This window comes from Metopolophium dirhodum, chromosome 7, assembly GCF_019925205.1.
Source record: "Metopolophium dirhodum isolate CAU chromosome 7, ASM1992520v1, whole genome shotgun sequence".
NCBI lineage: Eukaryota > Metazoa > Arthropoda > Insecta > Hemiptera > Aphididae > Metopolophium > Metopolophium dirhodum.
In genome coordinates, this window is record NC_083566.1 from 14417924 (window position 1) to 14444315 (window position 26392).

The 26392-nt window shown below is 29.8% G+C and overlaps 1 protein-coding gene and 1 long non-coding RNA gene across 3 annotated transcripts in view; one reads left to right on the top strand and one right to left on the bottom strand.

The window, feature by feature from the left end:
- The window catches only part of LOC132948036 (locomotion-related protein Hikaru genki), a 140198-nt gene that overhangs the window by 31577 nt on the left and 82229 nt on the right, over nt 1-26392 (bottom strand). Inside the window, exon 7 of the mRNA XM_061018295.1 lies at nt 11551-11700. Within this exon, the coding sequence (XP_060874278.1) occupies nt 11551-11700 (150 nt within the window). The remainder of the gene's footprint in view (nt 1-11550; nt 11701-26392) is intronic.
- LOC132948037 (uncharacterized) overlaps nt 13916-26392 on the top strand; it is a 71167-nt gene continuing 58690 nt past the window's right edge. For both annotated transcript variants that reach the window (XR_009664990.1, XR_009664989.1), the window contains exons 1-5: nt 13916-13974; nt 14048-14156; nt 15576-15722; nt 18137-18264; nt 19179-19301. This is a non-coding gene — a long non-coding RNA (uncharacterized LOC132948037). The remainder of the gene's footprint in view (nt 13975-14047; nt 14157-15575; nt 15723-18136; nt 18265-19178; nt 19302-26392) is intronic.

Here is a 26392-nt window from a genome sequence, read left to right on the forward strand (position 1 = left end):
TTTGGTTTTTTAGTGAACTATTTATAAGAAACTTTATTTTAAATTATTAACCCTTAGCCATACAAATTTAACATTTTATAAAATTAAACTTCAAATTTTGTCAAAAAATTTATAAAAATGTATAAAAAAAGTCGTTAATATTTTTAAATAGCTATAACAACTACGAAAATAAAATGTTTGTTTAGGTTTTTTTTTACTTATGAAGAACCTTGTTTTTTGCTTTTGACAACCAAGTATCAACTAGATCTAATTTTGAATTTACTACCAGAAACCATCCATAAAATTGAAAATATAATTATTTATACTATTTATACTTATAAAGCTGATGACAGACACAAAAAAACACACATCATTGGAAAATCAATACATTCATCACTCCAAACAGAATCTAAAAACAATATGAATATTGAAGGCACTACAAGACTGACATTGAAATGTAATAAAAATTAAAATTATATTATAACTAGACGGTAGATATGATTGAATCATAATTTTTTTATTACATTACTGTAAATAGTGTAGTATTGTGGTTAAACCATTTTAAAATATTATTTTATCTTTTAAAAGTATTCGGAAAATATCTGTATGATTTTTAATTAAACCTAAGTGAATTTTAATAATTTATTATGGTTTACATTTTTAAACGAAAAGTTTGCACTCACGATTGTACTATAATATGTACATTGTACAGTGTGGAAAACTGAAAACAGTGTACACCGATTGTGAATTAACTAATATGTTTCAAAACAATAATGGTAACTTAATAGTTGTTTACAAGTTTATCACTATAATTTCTAATTACATTCAAAACTTACTAATAACGTCCCTACTGTTCAGAATAAGTATAATAACATATTGTACAATAATTGTACAAGACGTGCGTCTAATTCTACAGATTTGAATGGATAATATATTATAACTTTGGTAGTTTGGTCAAACATTCTGACAATCTTAACGAAACTTGACACTTGGTCACCAAAATTTAAATGTATACAAAAATGAAAAAATAACAATTCTGGTTTATGTGTGTTGATTATTATTTTTTGTATAGGTATAATGGTATACCTATAGTAGAAGAGTATAGAAATATAGTAACTGATAAATTATTGCATATTATTAATACAATACAATTATTATAATAAATTATTTTTCTTATAAATGGGCTGTAAATTACGAGGGTGAAGATGGCTAACCCAACCAAGACTAATTTATTTACAATTGAGAGTTCAGAACTTGCAAATAAATTCCCAGTATGATATAAAAATAATATATTATATTGTAAATATTTTGTTGGTAAATTTTTGATCATTGTTGGAGCACTTTAAATTTAGTTTAATTTTATTTTCATCGGTAGAGCTATTTAACACTGCCACCTTTACTTCAACAGTACAATTATTTGCAAAACATTGTAGAAGGTTTGGAGAGAATCAGAAAACATGAGGAAGCTGCGTGGAATTGGCCCCAAAGGTTAGTTATTTATTTTTTTTTTAGTCTGGGTTATAATATAAATATGTTTATTTCACTTTAAAGTTTATAACTTTTGCATAAAGCGTCTCCTCAGTAATATCAGACTGACAACATAATTTCCAAATAAATTGGTCTTGGGAGGAGAAAATTATAGATTTACAGATGTACAACTTTATGTAGGCACATTTATAGATAAATGCTTTAATAACTTGTACATTTAGAGTCATTCTCATTTTCATTAAACCTATCTATTTTTTTTGCTATCCATTTAATTTTCTAGGTGGGTAGTTTATTCAACAATGTTATGCTACTCAATATAATATATTAAATACTTTTTAACGTGAACTTTAATATGATTAAAATAATAATAATAATTACAATTCATTATTTTGTTTATGTCAATATTTTCTTTTAATTTCTCTAGTAAAAATATCATTAATTTAATGGAAGTAATAATTTAAATAGGTAACACATCATAACGTGTAAAACTGTGTAAGAATAATATTCCAATTACCAGATCTTTAACTTACTATTGTACAAATTAATATTATATTTTACTGTTTCAAAATTAATCTCTATTGACTGATTTATCCATAATATATTTGTGCAGTTTGTATCTAAAAATAAATAGCTTTATGCTTTGGATGTAAATTACTAATTCGTTAATAAAAATTAAAAAGGGGGGAACCGATTAGGTAACCGATCCCCTGTATAATTGGTGTTCATTGTACCTCGTCATAAGGTGCAAGATACTATAATGTATGACGTGTTAAATTTGAATTCAATAAATATATTAGAAAAATATATTTTAACGTATAGAATAGTGATATTAAGCTAAATAAATTTAATTCCAAATATCTTCCATCCTCATAAATCATTGGCACTTTAAATTTATGAATTCAAAAATAGATCAACCAAGTAGTATTTATAATAACTACCTACCTAGAATATTTTGGAGGTTGGAATAGTGTAATGAAACTTCAATGTTGCTCAACTATAAAACAATAACTATTGTTGTTAAACTGCATAGTATATTTTAAAACTCTTGTTCAAAGTAAAAATAATACTAGGTAGTAAAAGGCTTTTATGGGAAGATCTGCCTCGTACATTATTGTGTCAATGGTATTTTCTTTTATGTAGATAATAATAAACGTTTGAATGCATAATTGAACTTATGAATTATTAACAACAAAATATGTTAATATCAATATAAACAATAGTTGATACAAATGGGTTTTATGAACAAAGTTTAAAACATTACAAATTTCAAACGAGTTGTTTAATAGTTATAACTTTATTAGGTATTTAAAGTGAAAATGCGCAGAGACTCCGTAACGTAGTGGAGTGTCACTGGGTTACCCCGCAAAATGTTGGTCTACTAAATGGTTGGTCCGCTCATTAAACTTTAAATAATTATAACCAATTAACTAACCTAACCCATGCTACTTTTTAGGATGACCCTGATCTTGATAGTAGGTACTTACATGCGTTATTAGATTTGTATTTTCAGTTAAAAAAATATTTAAAAATTGGATATAAATCAATAAATTTAGTTTAGGCATTTTCAATAAAACCATTTATAGACAATATTTTTAACTCCAAATAGATTTATTTATTTTATTCATGAAATATGATTTTGATACGAGTATTGAGTATTTATTTAACAAAGCAAAAGGATTTTCTTCAATGATTTATTAAATAATCATCTACTGATGAATAATTTCAATTTATCATATTTCAAATAAAATGTAGATTAAAAACGAAAATTACAAATTCTTGATAAGAATGAATATAAAATTACAAATATCTGTTTCAGCTTATTTATAGTACTATCTAAAAATAATAAGTTTCAAAAGACCATTATAAATGTAGAAAATATATAAGTGGTAAATAATGAAAAAGTTACAATTTTTTAATTGTTAATAAACGAAACTACAAAAAGTTGACTCTTAGCATTATTTAACTATTTTTAATTATTAACTTTTACAAATCATTCAAATACAATAATTTTTAATCCAAAATTTATTTTTAAAAATGTTAAACTTGATTTTTATAAATTAAAATATTGTTATTAATTGTTGTAAAACATTTTAAACCGGATTTAATCATTATTACTTTTAGATTCTGAGCGAAGCGATGAATGTATTGATTCTACAATGATGTGTGTTTTTTTTTTTATTTTTTTATTTTTTAATTTTTTAATTTTTTTTTTTATTTTTGTGTCTGTCATCACCTTTTAGGACAGTAAAAGTGCTTGGATTTTCTTCAATAGTAACTTTTCTGACAGGAAAGTGAATCTAGTTGGTACTTTGGGGGGTCAAAAGTAAAAATTTCCCAGTAGTTTTCACAAGCGACGTGAAAAACAAAAGAAAAATTAAGGAAAAACGGGAATTTTTACGCAAAATGTGTTTTCGAGAAAATCGATTTTGGTTTTTGGTGTAACTCTAAAACAAATGACCGTAAGGACATGAAATTTTGACTGAATGTTTATATTAGCATTTTCTAAACACCATAAAATTTACAAAATATTTTGACTGTTTTTGAGCTGTTTACGGCCATTGTCAGTTTTCAATTTTTTTAGTTTTTTTTTCTATAAATATCAATAAAATTTTATCTGTTGAGTAAAAAAGCTTGAAAATTTAATAGAAGGCTCCTAGGTTATTGTTTCAAAGGCAGATGAAAAAAATTAAAAATCCTTAGTCACAGTTTTTAATTATAAGCATTTAAAGTTCAAATTTTGACAAAATACGGAAAAATCACGAAAATTAGCAAATTATTTTGATGAGAATTCATAAAAATTTTTCTTTTTAAATCTAAGATTTGAAAATGTAATATAAGATTACTCATAAGTTTGTCTACCTTTATCAAAATAAAAATGTCTAGAAGAAACTTAAATTAAATTTTTATGAGCGTCTGAAATTTATATTTTTACAACATTTGATATTTACTCGATTTCTCATGTAACAATTTTCTTATTTTATTGTAATTAAAAAACGAATGACTGTAGATACTTGAAAATTTCACTGAATGTTTATATTAGCATTTTCTATACACCATAAAATGTTGAAAATATTTTGACTCTTTTTGAGCTGTTTACGGACATTGTCAGTTTTCAATTTTTTTAGTTTTTTTTTCTATAAATATCAATAAATTTGCATTTGTTGGGTAAAAAAGCGTGAAAATTTAATATAAGGCTCCTGATATATCGTTCTAATAGCAGTTGAAAAACATTAAAAATACATAGGCACAATTTTTTTTTATAAGCATTTAAAGTTCAAATTTTGACAACATTTATCAAATTTATAATTTATTAATTATTTTGTGGTTAAAAATGTATAAAATGTTTAACTTTTATGGCTAAAGATTGAACATTTAAAACAAGGCTCCGAGTAAATAGGTTATATATAAATTACTTTATTCACAATAATATCATCAAATATACTTGGTAAAATCATAGGCTGACTGACCGTTTTCGCTCAGAATCGTTTTTCTTATACAATGATATTATATCATTGAATTCAAATTTAACACCATCCATTACAGTGACCCACTTGTAACCTACTGTACAGCAGAGCGACATCCACTTATCCACCTTTTTTTAATGTAATTTTAAAATTTTGAAGATTAAAACTTAAGCGGTAGTAGACATCAGCGCCAAAATGAGATAAGGAAAAAAAAAGTCGCTGAAAGCGCTAAAATCCTAGGTATACCTACCCGTGTGACACGATTAATAGATTTATTATTGATAAGTTTTTATAAGATCGAAAAAAATGAACTCATTTATTAAAATTATATTTATTTGTATGTAGGTATATTATAATTTAACAATTTTTTATAAAATCGAAGTTTTAAATAATTATACATGTATAAAATATTAAATTGGGAGTAAATAATATGTAATTTTTGCACCTTTGGCGCTTATTTCATACAGCCAACTTAAAAATGTTAGTGTTTTATATTCATATCGTAAGTCATTAGTTAGACTATTGAACTGAATTCCTTACATTATTTCATATCTACTTATCGATTTTTATATTATTGTAAGAAGAAAAAAGGTTGTAAATTTGAACATGATGTGTTTAATGTTAACCTATGTACAAGTTTTAAACACATTATGTTCAAATTGATAACATTTTTTCCCAATACCATATTAAAAAAATCAATAAGTAGGTAGGAATGTAAATAATTCAATTAAATAGTGAAATTAATTAATTAATTTTGAAAGATTTTCGCATCAAGAATGATATTATCAAGAATCTGGCTTTTCGAGAGAATATTAGGTTTATATATTATGTTGCGTTTACCTATGTCATATCTAATATTATAATATATTAATAATATTATAAGTACCCTCAACATCGGGAATACCTATTATAGTATATAGTAAGTGATTAAAGTATCGTATAAACGTGCGGTACTTTTGTATAAGTGTATAACTCTACTGGGTTTAATATTATTACCTGTATAATGTATTATAATATATAATATATGTATAATATATAATATATGTATTATATTACGTTGTACAGCCGCGGCCATGTCGTCATTATGTAAATCGGCAATAATTCCCTACCAATTAATATCTGACTACGATACAAAAAAACATAAAAAAATGCCACTTTGGTAGACGTCATCCGGCACACCGTTGCGTTGCAATGGGAACTCGGCGATCACAATTCAACTCACAAACGGCTGGTCACAACAAAGTTTGCAAGTTTCAGTTGTATAAATATGTTATTATGTACTCGTATATACAAAGGCAACCACTCCGCCGTTTGGTGTTTAAACGTAACGCGGTGTTCTTCGGTCTGAACCGGCAATCGATTCCGTTTCGAACCAATAAATATTAACGGCTATCTTAAAGCGTTATTATATATACACACCCTAAAGTTAACCTATTTCACCCGGTCCTTTACATATCTCAATACCGCATCAACCCTAGCTGTGTGTTCAAGCCGCAGTTGTATGGCAGCATCAGCAGCAGCCGTTCCGGTTATTCAATCTCGTTTACCCACCCTTGCACCAACATCCCGCCATGATAATATTATAACGGTCGAATTCAATTGTAATAATAATAATAATAGTAATTGTTATTATGCGAACGTCTCGCGTAATTGCGAATGTTATTTATATAGACCCAACCAACAGTGGCGTTTAAATAACACTGTACCCTTGAAATCAACCATTTAAATGTGGTAGATGGTCACCGCCACCGGTAATATTTAACGTATGCGCTTGTGTCTGTGTATGTCAATAAATGTATGTTATAGTAAAATCAATTAAAAAATAAGACTAACGAAAAAATCATTATATAATTGAACTCATTAAATAAATAAGTACTTTAATGATTATTAATTTCAATCAACCCACATAGTTCTAGATAGATATATTATCTACTGAAAAATAGAAAGTTGGTATAGTTACTCCTAAGTTGTCGCTCACTGGCTCGAGTTTCTTTTCTTTCACTAGGAATTTTCCCACTCTTATCTCTAAATATATACACCATTAAAAAGTTTTACCTCAATATTTCTTCGTAAACCACATATTATTGAATAACAAACGACCGTATTATTATTATACTTTTACGGTAGTTTTTATTTGTTTGGCTCGGTTATTACTGATGTCAATTTATTTTAAATGTGTGACATACGTTTTCTTAAAGAATATTAGAATTCGGCTGTGTTGCCTAGTGTACAAAATCAAAGAAACCAACTATAAGAGTTGTACGAGTGGTCACGATTTCGATTAAATCATTTATCAATAGTGAATAAAATATAAAACTAATGTACCTAGGTATAATTTTATTTTCTGAGCTTATTAAAAGTATTTTGTAAATATTAATAATAGATTTAACTAAACAAATGATGCCTACATTTTTTAAAAATCTTTTTGGACTGATGGCTATATCTCATCAATATACCATAATTATAACCTATGTGAATATTTTCAATGTACACGTTGATATCTATGACCGCATTTAATATTCTTGTAATCTTGTATAGGAATTACATACTATTTTATAATGTGTACAAACCGTTCAAGAAATGATTTTATAAATTATTCACCTGAGATACTCATGGAAATGTATGGTATTAAAGTTATTAATTTCACAATTTGCTTGCGGTTTGCCAAAGCAAAAAAAACAAATATATTTACCTGTTTAGTAAATAATCTCAAATATAAAACTTAAAAGTGCATTTCATGTCGAGGTTACCAACTTGATAACGATAACACTGAGATAAAAAAAAATGAAACAAAATAACTTGACATGATAGTTTGAGTGTTAGGTAACAATATAATGTATATTATAATAAAAGTACAAAAACTACGCACAGGTGCTGTAGCTTGAAAAGTAAGCAAAATAATATGTCACAGTCTGACAGTCACATTAATTATACGAACTTAACATGATACAGATAACGGTGGTTCGGTGGTATCACATTAACATTATGTGTGGTTACCATATTACAGATGATGCCGACGATCATAAAATGACATGATAATAATAACAAGTACCTACTGATAATAATGATAATAACAGGTGAACATTTATGATGAAATCCTCGTACATATACATATACATATACAATATTGTAAAAATAAAAGACATATTATTTTGTACTGCAAAAAACCGACACTATAGTCAGGTAGCCAGGTAGGTATCTACAATAATAATCCGAATATATTTTTTATAGGGATCATTTTGAGAAATCTGAGGTTAGGCCCATCACTATTGTTGACAACGAGTGCGGAGCTGTGTTGAAATTAACGAAACACATTTTGCTATCAGAACACGCGACCGATCCACTCAGTGGCAAGTGTTAGCGTGTCACAAATTATTATAACAATTTAATATAATATTATTACGTATTTTACGCGTAGATATATTATCGTAAACGGCAGTCCTGAAGTAAGCGTTGCGCAGCCTGGCCACGTACGTACGTGTGTGTGTGTGTGTGCGTGTATGTGTGTTGTGTGTGTGGGTGTGTGTGCGCGTGTGTGTGCTTGTGTGCCCGCGCGCTTGGAGCGTCGAAACTTATTGTTTCTGAAAGTTTCGAGTGAGCTCACGGCTACCGTTGTGGGCATATTATTATACTCACAGCCCGAGTTCATTTTAAACATTTCCCGACCGATTTCCTAAATAATTAACGAGCCGCGTGAACGAGTAAACGATAAACGGGTGTCGTCTTTGATATGCGCTATTTTTGTTCTGCGACATCAAGACAGTGAGGCAACTTAAGGGAAACTTTTTGAGTATTTTTATTATTATTATTGTTTACGATCATCATCAATGTATACATATTACACGATCTGTCATGATGATACATTGATACGATTCAACGTTATAATTCACGAACGGCACTATATACTGTCCTGTATTGATAAGTTGACTCCATTTCAAAATCTTTACCTCCCAGTCACAAAAAACCTATTCTTTTTTGATACCCCTATGCACCACCAATTATTCTCGTAATAGACCTATGTTGTGCATGGTGATGCGTATACTGCTAATGAGGACCCGTCGTTTTCTTTCTGTTAATATTATGTAAACAATGTCTAGAGCTTATATTTTTCTTGTGTAGGTGTATCCATATTTTGTTCTGTACTTCGGGCTACGGCTAACCGTTTGGTAATAAAATAAAATAAAAATATTTACGTAAAAAATTGTATGTTAAACTTAAAAGCGAGTGCATATAAATTGTTATAAAGGTCAAAAGTGTATTTTTTTTCTACTATCATACCCTTAGAATGACAACAACCAGAGCGAAATAATTGTTTTAATCAAACCATTAATGCTGTGCTATAATACCGAGAAATGGAAGTTTCCACAGCCTATCAGATTCGACGGAATACGTTGTCCAACGTTTCTGTGCAGTAATTGATACTGCATGAAAGATAAAATCTAATTTAATTTGAAACGATTTTTTGTTCTTATTTTTTTTCCAACACTTTTGGACCCACGTTAATCCACGGATGTCCCCTAGTTTAATTACTGACCATTATGCTCGGAAGAAAGGATAGTTTTTTTTACCATAGAGATTCTAGAACTGCTAATCACTTTCAATTAATAATCGTGAAAATACAATTTCACTATAATTTTTAGGGTGTATAATGGTCGTTTAGATATGGTTATTTTATTGTAGTTGGGAAAAAAAATTAAGGAATGTAGGTACTCGTATATCTTGACAGCAACGTAATATAATCTTTGGTATTTTTTTGACGTGTGTAAGCAATAAACCATAAAATGTCAACAAACGATAAAACGTAGCTAAATAAAATTCGTGATATTTATGTTGCTTCAAGTATAATAATATCATCTATATTAAAATTGGAAACCATAATAAATATTTAAATAAACCAAAATTAATACAATTAATAATAACTTATCTAGTTTACTAATAATTCATCTTATACAAATACATATTATTATTTTCATTTTACACCTACCCTAAAATCTGAATGAGGGAATAAGGTTTCGATACCATAGCTAGTGAACTTTCAAAACTTCAGCAACAACAAAACTAATTAATCCAGTAGCAATGTAGCATACTAAGAGTTCACGATACTCAAAGGTTATGAAAGACCCTTTTCATTTTAAGCTATACATATTAAATATATGATATAAGATTATAATAGCCTTAAGGGGATTTGATGCTGAACGTATTTATAAAGAAAACATACCACCCATATTTTATCCATCATAAATTAATACAGATAAAACGAGTTATGTGATAAGACATCTGAAAACATATTTGAGTTTTCCGTGAAGCTTACTTGAGTTTGATAATACGACTTTTACGAATTACGATAAGATCTTCCCCTCTAATTTGATTTTAAAATGTAATAACTGAAGAATCTTCAATAATATTGTTATAATTTGGAATTGAAACAAAAATTAAAAAACTGGGATGATCAATATCAAGTAAACTTCATGAAAAATTAAAATATGTTTTCAGATTTCTTATCACATCATAACTAACTATTTGGTACGCTGGACAAAAATAAGTAAGTACATACTTTTTAGTGGAAATTAATAAGTAAATAATAAATATTAGTCGCCGATCACAGATTAGTGAAATGTGTGTTTGTGCTTTGAACTGCAGGAGCATCCAGGGCCGGCTCAAGCGAAAATAGTGAACTAGGCAAAATCAAATTTTGCCGCCCCTAACAATATAATATTATCAGTATTTTGAAAATGCTGCCCCCCTACTAAAGTACTGCTTAAGTGCCACCCTAAGCATGAGCCTATGTCGCTTACCCCTTGAGCCGGGTCGGGGAGTCACCATATATTTTTACTACAATCACGCACACTCTTATTATACTAATGATAGGTAACTTACTACGCATTTACTGCACTCACATGACACTCTCTTAGAAACTCAAACAATTTAATTTATGTAACTCATTATGTCACTTTTGGTATAAAATCCCTTAAATATTATAGGCATTTAGTGCAATTATATTCTTTAAGACGGCGCTATACCCACTGCCATATCTCAATCTTACAAACGTGTAACATACTAACATCTTCGGTCAGCAGAACCAATTTTGTATTGTGGACACAATCAATTCACTAGAGTAAATTTACCTATAAATAACATGAAATTGGTTCTGCTGAACGAAAATTTGCTACTTTATAGGTACTTTGTAGTTTGTAACACCGATAGGTACAACGCGTGGGTTTGTTTAAAATTAATATTTTAAAATTGATTTAACATTGGCACGTTGTAATGAAGTATTAATAGTATTTTAATTTTACTTATTAAACATATTTGGTACCTTTTTAAACTTGTTATTTTAAGACAAGCATACAATCTGCATAATATTATTTCTATATAAAATTTGATTTTGCCTAGTTCACTATATTTCATAAAATAACACTGGATTTGTACATATAAAATCCATTTAATTTGTTCAATTTAGTGTTTAAATAAACATTTAAATATTATTTTAAATAACTTGTATTATATTTTAACGAGAAAAAGACAATTAGCAACACGATTTACTTCTCAGCTACTAGTAGCAAGATTCTACAGCAGTACCCACTACTCAGTAGTTGGTGTCATAATAATATTGACTTACCTGAAGGAAGACAGGTGATATTTGCTGAACCTTTTAGGAAAAATCCAGGTGGACAGTTGAAGTATGTTGTCTGACCAAGCCTATGCCCACTCGCTCTATAGTTGAGATGAGGATTGAGATCCATGCTGGGCACTGGCTTACAATGAATATCTATTCAAAATAATAATAATAATATATGAGTAAAAAATGTAAATTTAATAACAATGATTTTAATATCATGACTACAAAATGTCAATTTCTGAAATTTTAGTTTTGTTTTTAGAAATATAACAATTATATAGGTACTTTATTCTTCATAATATGTGTAAAAATAATATTGTAAACAATTTTGCCTAATAAGTGATGGGCCATTAGGTATATTTTGATTTGTAAATCAACCTCAAATTAAAAACATACTACTTATAGCTAGTTCATACACTTTTATATTAATATAACTAGGAATAGACAGGTAAATGATTGATACTGATACTAGTTTGGTTCTACAAATAATGTCTTCCATTTTCGGAAACGTAAAGAAATCGATTTTAATTTGTATACGCGGATAATTAATAATACACATAAATTTGTTATGACAAACTTGTACTTATGATATTATAATACTATTGATCCCACATAACACATAATTTATCAATTCATTGTGTATAAAATTTATAACAGTTACCGACAAATAATTACATTTTATTCAATAATCTCCGGTTTCATTAGTTCCTAATGAACTTATAAAACTGAAGAACCAAAAACTGGACCGTTACCGAATAGTTATATTATGCACAATTTTTGTGTACCCAAAAAGAAAACAACGTTATAAGTTATAACATAGTCTGATTGAGAGTTTTTTATGTCATAACAAATAATACTTTGTATTATGAAATAACTTTAAAAAAAAGAAAAGTTCTTCCATAAGCATTATATTCAATTTTAGCTGGAAAAATCAAATTCTTCATTTACATTTAAATATACCTAATTTTACATGTAGTTACTCCTGGTCACTATACTAAATCTATTATTTTTCTATTTTTAATTTTTGTACTTATTTAACTCACTCTTTCTAATTCTATAACTCTTTCATTTCGTACACAATCTATATTTTATATATTCAATCATTTTCCTATTACCTATGTATGATTGCTTATCATTTTATTAGATTAAAGTTTTTGGTTCAAATTAACAGTATTTATTGACAGTAAAACCTGCCATTCTGCTACAGTGAAGTGGGTGACTGTTATGGATAGTGCTACATTTGAATTCAATGATATAATATCATTGTATACGAAAAACGATTCCAAGTTGAGACGATTTAACAGCCTAGGATATTGTATACTATACTTATATTGATATTATTAAATATTATTAATACTGTATAGCCGGTTAAGTTGAGTTATTATTATTTGTTTATTATCATATTTGTATATAATAATACAATTTAGACGTTTCAATTACCCACGAATAATATTTTTAAAATAGGTATATAAATTACAAGTTACAACGAATTATGAACGATATTTCAAAAATTAATTGCCGAAAATCTTAGTTTTTAACTGAAAACGACAGAGAAGTCTGAATTTGGCGGTCAGTCTTATTTTTAAGTTATATTATAGCTAATTGAACTTTTTGGTATTAACATATAATATATCCGGTGTAGTCACTCGCACACTGCGTTTGCTCGAACAATTAAAATCAAAAACATCCCTCGACTTGTTATGTAAATCCACCATGGGTGGGTGTCAGAATTATTTTTGCATCATTAATTTTAAAACATTGATTTACCTAGATTAAAAAAAAAAATTAAGTTGTTATACTTAAGCTCGGTAAACTTTAAGCGTTGTACGGGTGCGTAAAACACCGAAAATCGTGAACTTCGTAAGGCTGTACCATAAATACCAATGGCTTCCCGGTAGTAGAGTTTTGGACAAGTATCTACATAGGTAACTTATAATAATTCATATTGTAAATTAATTAGGTACCAAAAAAATATAACTTCTCAAACACTGTGTCTATTGACACTGCCGGGAGAATGTATTAGAATGTCTATAAACTTACGGACCAGTTTGTATAGTTAAATTTGGCATGCGAACTATAATTGAAATAGAAAACCAGAATAGGTGCATTGCAGATGACAAAGATTTCTGTAAAAGAACATACGATTTATCAATATACCGTATAGGTACTGATAATACTGATAGTACTAGATAATACTATAAAATATAAGTTCTATGGATTTATCATAATAAACAGTATATTTTATAATATCTATGGCAATCGTCAATTGTCGAAATTCCTCGGCGACGGTTAACAATTCTAATAATTTCAGCAAATACTATTGTATTATAAATATAATATATTGTATATTTTGATTTCAGTGAACAAAAAAATAATAAGCCACTAATATAAACGGACAGTTCGTTAAACCGTACATATTATAATGTAAGTTTTAATACAAACTCGCAAATTTCATTATGATCAGGTTATTTTCATAAAGTATTTCGATACTTTCAAGTTTCAGTTCATCGGAGTGAGATGATTAGATGGAGATGGATGAAGATAGCTGTTTCTTCGGCGATGGCGGCACTCTAGCTACGTTTCACCGGAAGAGTAGATGTTTACGAGTAAGTTTGTTTTCATATTATTACCTACTATTTTACATTTACTTTTTAGACTTAAATTAGGCGTAAAATAGCAATTATTCTTGTTTTTTTAAATAATTTTTTCGAAAAATATATGTAACATGTATAGCTCATACAATTATGAATTTATAGTTAATAGAAATGCGGATGTTTATACTTCATAGATATTTTTTTATTGAAATCGTGTAAATAATTTGATTAAACAATCAGGTACCTACTCATCACTAGTATCAATTTTATTATACTACGTGTAAAATCACCAACACAAGGTGCAGACTGAATTTAAAAATTAAAAACATAAAACACTGTTGTAGTAGAAGCAGGAAACTGTAGTTTTTATAATCCATATAATGTAACTATTAAATTGAATCATTGAATTATTATTCAGAGATAACTTTGGGATAAATGCCAAACGTATAAATGTAAATTAAATTAAAAATAATTAAAAAACATTTTGTGAAAGGAACAAGATTACTGCTAATATTTAAGTCTTAATTATTATTAACAAATAAATACGAATAATAGATATTTTAATAGCTTTTCACTATTAACATTCAGTGTAAATATAGTTTCTGATCGACTTACCTATGTGTAATAAAATAATTATTCATATCAAATAATCCTAACAATTTAATGCAAGGATTCTCATAAATTGATCTTACAGCAGCCTTAAAACACCAAAAATACATTTGTACATCATTTACAAAATTTTAGTTCCCTATTATGGTACCAGGTAGGTACTAATACAAACAATAAATTGCTATTCGAAAAAACAATTTCGTATACCTATTATTATTTACTAAATACCTACAACTAAACTAAACTAAAAATAAACATATGATTACATATACTGAGTGCCTATAAAATAATATTATATATGATAATTGAATCTTTATTACAAATACTTATCGTTTACACAGACCACCAAGAAAAAATAATTAAAAATATTAAAAAATACAGAACACATCATTGTAAAATTAATACAGTCATCGATCCGCTCAGAATCTAGAATTATGGACTTGGAGTTTTAGAAATCTAGTTGGTATTATAGTATTTGATGAATTTACTGTACCTCCAAAATCCAGTAATCACATTTTTATATTAATTCATAACATACAATATGCTCTTAAAAAAATATTCTTGTGCTTCTGATATCTATTCACCACCTTAATCAATAATTAAATTGATAAACGAAAATAATAATTTAAATAATACCCATATCATATTATTATAATCAAAATTATAAACTACTTTGGTTTATTGTCATATCAAATTTCAATGAACAAATTGTTCCTTAACACGGAACTCTTTGATACAAAAAGTTGCATTCCGTGGATTCATCATATTGATGTACCTAGTATAATATCTATCATTTATTTATTTATCTATGGCAAATCTCAGAGTCGTCGCAGAAGACACATTCAACTAAAAATTCTAAAATTTCAATAAGCAAAGAAGATATTCCAAGTTCTGTATTCTGGAGCGTTTCCTCATCGGCGTCGCAGTTCACACACGTCACGGATACCGCCGAAAGAGTCGATAATTCAGGTAAGTTTGTTTTTATATTCTTTTGGGGCTTAAATTTACTTTTAAGACTTAAAATAAATATTTAATGTCACGAAAAATGTGTTATCCAAGTGTTGTAGGCGCATATTTTAGTTCCGAACTAGAAATGTATAAAATACGTGAGATATAAACGTCGTCGTCGTTTTTCCAGTCCCTGTTCGTAGAATAATTATAATTAATAGGTGCATACCTTTATAGGGTACTCAATATATATAAATATATATATATGTTTTGGTTTAATTTATAGAAATATATGTTATAACTTATAACTGATAATAGTCATAAGATACAATTTTAATTAATAACTGGTATTTTTTTTTCCAAATACAACGTTATAAGTTATAGGTAGCTATTTATTTAGTGTCACATACTTAACTTCTATTGTTCACCTAATATCTATATTCTATATCATAGGGATTAGGGCCGTATAACCATGCACACATAAAAGTAGTATTCACGGAATGGTCAACTGCCTAACCTGACGTGTGCGCACTTATGAATAACATACCTACTCATATACTCGTATAGGTATATAAATATACCTATATAAATAGTGTAATACTACATACACGAATGTGTTACCTATTATGTCCCTAAAAGTTCAACAGTTATTATTATATTTATTTATTTTTTACATATAGGTAGGTACATTACAAGACTAATTAAAATCACATTTATTTTTATTTTTTCGAACACAATGTTTCAAAAATTATTAATTAATATATAATTTATTGGTATAGTATTCAATTAATTAATGAAATAAAACAAACATACCTACTATAATTATTAGTAATAATAATATATCTATGTATAAATTATTAAAATACAAAACGAACAAACGAAAAACGATTCTGAGCGAAGACATCGTTAACTAATAAATAATATTGAGATTAAAGTAATTTATTTTACTATTAGACATTAGCACCTACAATAGTAGGTTAAAGTCATTTTTGCCCAAATAATAACATTTGAAAGTGTCATCGTGTCTATAAATTATAATAATATACTCTAAAAGTTTCATAAATCCGCGAATACTTACTATTTTTAAATTACAACAAAATAACTAAAATCGTTATTTTTGGTTTTAATATGTAATTTCGCCCAAATTTTAACTTATAATATCTGTAAAAAGTAACTGTGTTTATAATAGATTATTTAGATTTTTCGGTTACAATATGAACCAGGGGTGGACTGGGCCGGTGGGATACTGGGAACTTACCCGGTGGGCCGCTACTCAAAAATGATTTGTTATTACTATATTATATTTATAATTATTATTAATATAGAAGATCGGTATAAATCGGTAGAAAATCGGTATAAATATTTTTTATTTTCATACCATGACGCGTGTGTGAAAAATTGTTTATATTAAGTGTTTAAGATGTTAGATTTCGGTTCGGCTGATTGTGCACCTCTCTCACTCTTCAGCATCAATGCATCAGAAATTATTATTTATAATTAGGCCACGGATTTAAATATAAACTGCATTTTCTGAATTTTCTAAACATTGCTTTCCAAGCAAAGAATTCGTTTCATATATTATCAACGAATTGAAAAAATTAAATAAGAACATTTATATGGGTTGAAGTCAATATTATAAAAACTTATTAAAAAAAAATTAAATACAATCAAATAAAGGTAATTTTTTTAAATTATATTTCTATTTTTTTACGTACCCATTATGCTCGATACTATAACTTCGGTCTTCAGTTATACAAAACAACACTTGCCAATATGGAATTACTGTCGAAGTTTTTATTTTAAAATATTAAATAGCATCTGATTGACTGATGTGCTATAATGAAACTCAAAATATAACGAATACACTACCTATACACCTATCTAAATTATATTTTATATTCGTTTAAATTGGACTTTTAATTTTTCTGGACATTTTATTAAGCTACGAATTTATTTAGTTATTTTGTTATTTAGGTAATACATATTAATTAATAGGTATTTCTTAATTTTTTTTTATTATTTTATTCGAAACATTATTTTTAAATATTGGGATCAATAAAACTATTTTTATTCAATTACTATTTTATATCAATTAGAATTTGTTAATAAACCAAGTAATAAATGAATGGTTACCCAGTAAAAAAAACCGTTATCTATATTATAAATTTGAATTCAATTTACCGCATTTGCGTCTAGTAGAAACAAATAAATGTTTTTTTGAAGATAATGTAAAAATATCCATCATCCATCGGTTAGGACCATATATATATTTTCTATGATTAGGACGGTGAGGTTATAATTATAAATAATCTATGGCAAATGACAATCGTCTGAGACGAACAGCGATTCCAATACGTACTCACATATTTCGTTCCATTCTGGTTATTAAACTAGGTGCCTATTTTTATAAATGTCATTAATCTCAATACTTCCAGACTGAACTTTTGGATCGGAGATATGAAGACGCGCGCTGCATTTTCCTTGGCGGAGATGCACAGCTCTGACACTAGACAATATTATACACTCGAAGGGAACGCGTTTCGCCGGAAGAATAAATAATTACGTAAGTCTTGTCCTTCTATTCTGTTGAGGCGGTAGACCTAATGTAAATATTTATTGTCAGACAAACTTATATAACCGCTAGACGTAGAGTAATTTTTAATCCAGTTTATATACGTGTGCAAAAATTATGAAAAATACCTTAAATTATAATACTTTGCCTACAACTGTTAATTTATTGTTATAGTAGAATAATTTTTAAAATTTGAAATCAATGATTAGGCAATACTTTTATGAGTAGGAAGGTAGGTTTTTATACCTACCTAATAAAATAAGAAAATACATAATGATTAATGTTATTTAATATGATTTGTAAGTACATAGCAGATCATACCTAGAGAACACCTCAAACGTACGTTTTTTTTTTTGGGGGGGGGGGGGGGTTACGGGATATACCTAAGGGAAATTTTCTTCAAATTTTCACATTTTACTATTTGATATTGTGATATTATTTGTGCCTAGGTTAAGTTTCTGTTTTAGAATCGATCGATAGGTTATTGTTATTGTTTATGTATAAGTTTGTTTTTATATTATTTTGGTCTTACATTTACTTTTTAGACTTGAATTAAATATTTATTTTCACGGAAAATCTGTTAACTAAGTAACGTAGAAGCATATACGTTTACTACTGCCTACCAAAGGCGTAATGTATAATAATAATAAATTATACGCCAGTCCGAACAATCCAAACGCTGTCTTACTCGTAGTCGATAACTGACTTGTGAATAAATGTAATTTTTGTTAGGTATAAAAATAAAACTAATAAATCCTTAAATACAATATTTAAAAATACAAACTTTGTGTAATAAAAATTAATATTAGGTATTTATTGGTAGGTTTATATAATATCTGTAGACTGTAACTAGGTCATTAGAATATTGTAGAACATTTTACTGCATAAGATGCGTGTTATTTCAGAAATGGTATTCGTCAGTGAACATTTTCAAACTGGGAATAATATATCATAAGCAGATTGAAATGTGTGAACGTTTCAGTGTTTCGAAGACTAAGTTTCGTAGCAGATTTCGATTCCGTCACGGGGTATGTATTTTCTTATTTCTCAGTAGGTTTTTTTTTATTATAGTTAATTGATCAGGGGATGCATTGCCCGAAAATTTTCAATATTTGTATTGTAACTATACTGGTATAACACTATTCGGGCTATCAATAAAGTCGTGTTCAAAATTAGAAAATTGGTGAGGTATGATATTTTTTTAAGTAATTCTTTCGAGTAGGGAATTCGCTCAATGATATTTAAATATTTTCACTGATAATCAAGTACGATGACTTGTAGGTAACTAGAGACTGAGTGAATAGGAATTAGGAAGTGTGTGATATGGTGAAAATAAGGAAATGGGTCAACAGGATTTCAGAATGTTTGGTGTATGAAAGGGAAAGATGAAAAAGAAATGTAAGGTTAGGGTAGGTAAGTGGAGTGAGAGTAGCAGATATGAGAATAAGAAGTAAGGTGTTAAGGTACAAAAGAGGATAGAATAAGAAATTAATTAATTAAGGGTAGTGTAGGGTAGCGTACATATTGTAGTGAAAACAAGAGAGAATAGGTTTAGGTGGTTCGGTCACTGTATGATAAGAGATAGTGAGAGTGGCTATAGAAGTTAATTTAGGGGAGAAATGATGGACGAGAAGACTGAAGAAGAGATGGATAGACCGAATACCGATCATATGGAGGTGTGGAATGAGAGTGGCTGAACCTGTATATAGCTGTGACAGACGGGGGAAGAAAAAGTGTAAAGGTAGAATAGTTATGTTAACAATGCCGAATACGTAGGAAAAGATCTTGAATTGCAAAGACTCTATTGACTCTTTGGCTTCAACTAACCATAGGTTTACCTAACTAACCTTCTTATGACTCATTAGGACACTTTGAATAAAAAGATCCTGAGTTGCAGGTTGCCGAACTTAAGTGTTTGATTATCAAGTTGATCCTTTGATTGTTGACACCATGGATAGTCCACGCCTATGTTAAATACATTTCAGGCCGCGTTTCCGGAGGGGAAGGCAATTGAGGCTCCTTTATATTGATAGTCGATACTAGATATAGGTATACTTTATTTGGCCTCAATTGTTCCCCTCGAAGACCGCTGATAAGACCATTATGTCCTATCCATATCTTTATTATCTATGATGGAGCCATACCCAGCTCACTCGTGTAAACTTGTTGCCGGTTGGGATGTCAGCGCACTATTTGTTTTCCATCTTTGACCCACGCGTAGCATACCAAATGTACGATTAAGAAAACACTAAAATGATTGGGTCAGAGAGAGAAATAAATGGTGCGCTAAAAATCTGACATCCTCTTAGTGTTATCAAGTTGAAGAAGCAGTTGATTGTTGACAATTTGACATTTAACATTAACTGCGGTAGGTATTATGATTGGAAGTAAAAGTAATTAGCAGGGCTGTGAATTTAATGCAAAGAAAAAGTGTTAAATAATTGCCTGCATGTATGCACTAAAAACAGACAAATATATGCACTGAAATATTCAAAAGTATGCACTTAAAATTCAAAAAAATACTGAATGAAAACGTTTTTATTAACATTTTTTTAAATTAATAAATTATAATTCAAATTGGTTTACAAAAAAAATTCTTTATTTACACACTTGGTAGATAGGTATGTAGGTAGGTAACGGATGAATCGAAAATATAAAAACATTTTAAGAAAATAATCATAAATACGAAGAAATCATGAAAAGATGCAATTATATTAACTTACCCAAAAAAAACGCATATTGGTAACGGTGTTGTAATAATAGGGATCTCCCAAAAAAAATACGTACTAATAGTTCAAACAAATCATAAAGGCCAACAGTAATAAATATTAATTTATGAAAAAGTATATTAAAAAGCATTATTATTATAAATGAAACAAAACTATGAACTATGGACCGTGACATAATATAGGTATTTCTATATTTTTAGCTCCATAATTTCTGTTAAAATATTAGGAAAATGTATTAAGTACCGTAAAAGTGCTAAATTTGAGCTATTACTTAAAATATTATATTCATAACAAATTATAATAGAAGGTTAGGTACTGTTATTCCACATACTTATTATAGTTTAATTTAACTACAACATTCTAGTAGAGTCTGATAAAATTTGGTTCCACGACTTTGATCATACAAACTTTAAATACTAAACTATGGGTCTGAAATTTAGTTTATATAGATCTAAATAATCCAAAACATATATTGCTTCAAAATATAAAAATAAAGTGTCTTGTATTGTAGTAGGTAGGTAACTTTCAAAAAAAAAACTAAAAAAAATCATACTTGAAATCTATGTATAATATACGTATATTGTAATAAATGTTCAAATGTTTACTATAGTACATTATAAAAAATTAACTTAAGTTCAATATAACACATTATAACAGGTGTTCAAATAAACATTTCATACCAAAAATGTTGTTAATTCACACAGTCTCTCTTCAATTTTACATTTTTCTCCAAATCATCTACAAAATGTAAATGTTTAGTAAATTGGAAGACTTGATTAAGTATTTAATCATTTATCTAAAAGAGATGTGCCGGGTCGCCACATTACTATATCGAGGGGCTGTTTGCGCCGATCCGATCCTACGAAGATGGCGGTTGTCGGCAACGACTCGCGATTGTGCTGGGGAAAGGAGCGGGAAGGGTTACCCAAAAAATATATAATTGCAAATAATAAATGCCTGTATGTAATTTGCGGTGCGCGGGACAGCAAAAAATTAACAATATAATATTATATTAAGACAATCAGCGGTAATAGTACCGAAACAAAAGGGCGCCCCAAAAAATAACATAATAATACAATTAAGTGTGACAATACAAAATATATGTTGGACCTGGTCCGCTGTCGTTGGCGATGGCCGGTGTGTTCCTAAACGCCTACGGCGGCACGGCAAACAGCGATACACACTGGTTGGCGGCGGCACGGCAATGGTCAATGGTACAACAAACGGCAAATTCGGCGACAGCCACACCACGAGGTTATTGGCGTCACGCAACCGTTAGCCGCGGCACACAATCGGCGGCACGGCTGGTCAGCGGCGGCACGCGGTGGCCAGCGATAAAGAACAAAACGGTGTTCGGCCGGGCCGACAAAAATACGACAACGCATTGTCCGCACACAGTACACGGTTACTGCCGGTACCAAGCACGCGGCGGCGGCGGCGGACGCAACTATGCGTCGGGCTCGACCGCTGGACAGAGACAAAAAGAAACATGGCTGGCGGCACAGCCTACGGCGGCGAACGGCCGGCGCTGGACGGCCGAGGAGGGGGTAAGCCACCTCGTGAGCTTCGGCATCCGAAGCGCAGCTTTGAGGGCGTATGCCGAAACTATGGTTGCGCGAAAACGCGTCCGTGTTTGAACATACTCCACCCGTGAGGCTCAGCCTCACATGCAGTGACGTAGAACCGGACGCACGACGTAGCAGGGGATGAAGGTCCGAAGTAGACGGATGTATGAAATCGATATCTGGTCACATATGTGCTTTACCTGTGGTGTACATTATTTTTTTTAACGATAGAAAACAAAATATTCGAAAAAATCAATACGTAATGGTACGAATAATGATTGATGAGTGATGACCAAATAGTAATACATAATATAAATCAGTGTAAGAACACATGTTAACAATAAACACATGTGAAACATGATAATACAAAGCAGCAATGCTGCAGGTTGCTAATCAGTATATATACGCCAAAATTTTAACACCTAATAATAATACATGAACAAGTGCATAGCAATACACTAATAGATTATAATTGAAAAAACAAACCAATGAACATAATATGGTTCATGTAATAAATAATTGTATGAATACAAAACAAATACATAGTAATAACTAATAATACCAGGTACAGAACAATAATACAAAAAAATTATAAAATTATATAGTGAGGGCTCCCCCGGTCCCAACAACCAGCGAGTCGTGATGTATACAAAGTTTAAAAACGTGCAACACGCCAAAATAATTAACAGGTGGGTTGGGTCTATGAGCTAGATGCGTCGTTTTAGGGAGCACACTGCTTACATGTAACACAAAAGGACGCAACAACATTTATCAATTTAAGTTATTGGTGGGTGATAAAGCCACCGTGGACATAATTATGCCACTCATTTCTTTCCGGTGGACAATTATTTGCCGCACTGCATACCTTGGTATCGGGCCTATCCCGGGTCCCGCAGACGTGGAACGAATCGAAGAACTAACATACAATGAGGCGGGACACAACAACCATTGCAATTGACGACCAAGGTGCCGTGAGACACACGAGACCGACGCTACGTACAATCGGTTTTTAACAAGGTGCAGATATAAATCCTGCGACTAAAAGCATATTTTTTGATTGATTTGTGAGGGCCAATTACCCAAAACACGATCATTTTCACGCTTATCCACGGGTGTAATGACGACGGCGACCGCGCGTATCGAAGACGGCGGCGCACAGGTACATAATATACCACATCGGCGGGCACGCAAAACGATGACGGTTCTTATTTCGCAAAAACATTGATAATAACATCAATAACAGAGACAAAAAGAAACACGGCTGGCGGCACAGCCTACGGCGGCGAACGGCCGGGCGCTGGACGGCCGAGGAGGGGGTAAGCCACCTCGTGAGCTTCGGCATCCGAAGCGCAGCTTTGAGGGCGTATGCCGAAACTACAGTTGCGCGAATACGCGTCCGTGTTTGAACAGGGGCCATGGTACAAGTGCTGTCCATAAATATCATAACATTATATTATATTAGAAATACAAACTTAATATTTCACTAACAGTAAATATTATAAAAAAATATTACGAAATGTACTATACTCATATTATATTATGATTGTATTAGTTACAAACTCTTGAATTAAGAGTTATGTTTGAAGATTTAATTAATTTCCTAAAAGGAAATGCCTCAGGATTGCCTCAGTAGGTTGAGGGACCGTTGTTAAGGTGCCGTCCACCAATAAAGTACCGGGAAAAAAACGATTAATTCAAATATAGATGGTACTTATATCATATACTTTTATCAAAGTATGATTGTGTTAGTCTCAGTCTTGTGTAAATGTTATTGTCTTATGTTTTCCCAATCTAATTATACAAAATACTGAAAATTAATGAAACCACAAATATTAGTACAATAGAGAGACTGTGCATTGATTTACAAATTTGTCTTAAATTTACTTTTTGCATAGAGAATATGAAGGTGGGCTTGGCTCTTAATATCAGAGTATGGGGGACAGGTCTGGGATTTCATATTATGAATTGAAATATTTGTGGACACTGGACGACCAAAAGGACCATCCTCCATAGCATGTTTCAATAAATCCAAAATAAAATGAATTGAATACGTTATAAAGTTGCTCCCATGCTCTACATTATCCTGGTATTTTTTAAAAAACATGAAGCTAAAAAAAATCATTAAAAATGTTGTCTTAAAAAAAACCTTTCATGTGCATGCGTTGTCTCCAAGTGTGTGTTGTGATAGGATAGATGCTGATAAATCATTAATAGAGATTCGTTGATCGCTTTTATGTGCTTCAAATTGTTTACACGAGTGAGCTGGGTATGGTATGGATAATAAAGATATAACATAATGTGTAGGACATAAGTCTTATTAGCGGTCTGATCTTCGAGGGGAACAATTGAGGCCAAATCGAGTATCGAATATCAATATAAAGGAGCCTCAATTGCCGTCCCCTCCAAGAAGTCGGCCTGAAATGTATTTAAAATAAGCGTGGACTATCCATATCTTTATAATCTATATGGGCTTCATCCATAGCATGGATTAAGGTGTCAACAATCAAAGGATCAACTTGATAACCAAACACTTAAGTTCGGCAACCTGCAACTCAGGATCTTTTTATTCAAAGTGTCCTAATGAGTCATAAGAAGGCTAGTTTGGTAAACCTAAGGTTAGTTGAAGCTATGGTGCGATGATAGACGACTACAATCACTGGTCGTGAGTTTTGCGATGATCTTTTCCTACTAACTATAATGGTATTCGATATTGTAAACATAACAATGAAAGAAAATATTTAAATATTATTAATTTGGTTATGTTAGGTTAGGTTAGGATAGGACAGTAAATTAGACGTTAACTAATTATCATAGTTTTTAACACGGTATTAAAGACTGTCAGCTAGAGTTGTACCAGTATAGTTATTAAAAACTTAAATACAGCCAACATTAAATAATGATTTTTTTAACACAACAAATTATAAAAGTGTTTTAAAATATAACAAAATATAATTTTATTAGGATTTTATAAGATTTTCAATACTTATGAGCTTTTGTAAATAGAAAATGTATAAAATCAATAGTTTTAATTTAATATATAGTTTTGTGTTTTAATATCCTACTGTCAAAGAATTCTCAGGGTTTTCTTTCCACATTTTTTTACATTGTACTAAATCTGTGGACCCAGCCAAATACAATATTATTTTAAATTTAACATTATTTTATGTCCTTCATAAATAACAATCACATAGTAGAGTCCGTACAGGACCTTTTTCTCATTTAATTTCTTTGCATCCTTTATAAATTACAATTATTTTTATACATTTTCTTATACATATATTACAGTGATACACCCCTGATCATTATAATTGTTCGTATTATTATAATGTAAACAATACCTAGTTTTTGGATTGTAGTTAACATGTATTGCTGTATTTAGCTTCCATCGTATTTTTTTGGTTAGTGTTATTCCACCCATGTTTCTCAAACAAATTTTTTTATCGATTCATTGAACTCTAGTAGATTTTTTTGTATAAATATTATGTTGATATTTTTGTATAGATATTTTAAACACTGACAAGCCAGTGCCATTTAAATTTTTTTTTGCCTTCTAAAATGCATTTGCCTGCTGGAAACCACATCTTCTTTTCAATTTTTTTTTATGAATTTATCTTTAGGTAATGAAATTGTATACATTTTTTAAACATTGCCAACCTGGTGCTCTATGAAAAATCCTTCTTTAATGAACTAAATATTTTGAATAGTTTTTTCTGTTAGAAAAAAGATAAGATACTGGACATTTTAGTTTGAAGTTTTTAATTTCAATTTTTTTTAGTTTTCTAAAATTCTTTTGCCTGCGGGCGCCAACACCCTCCTTCAATTTTT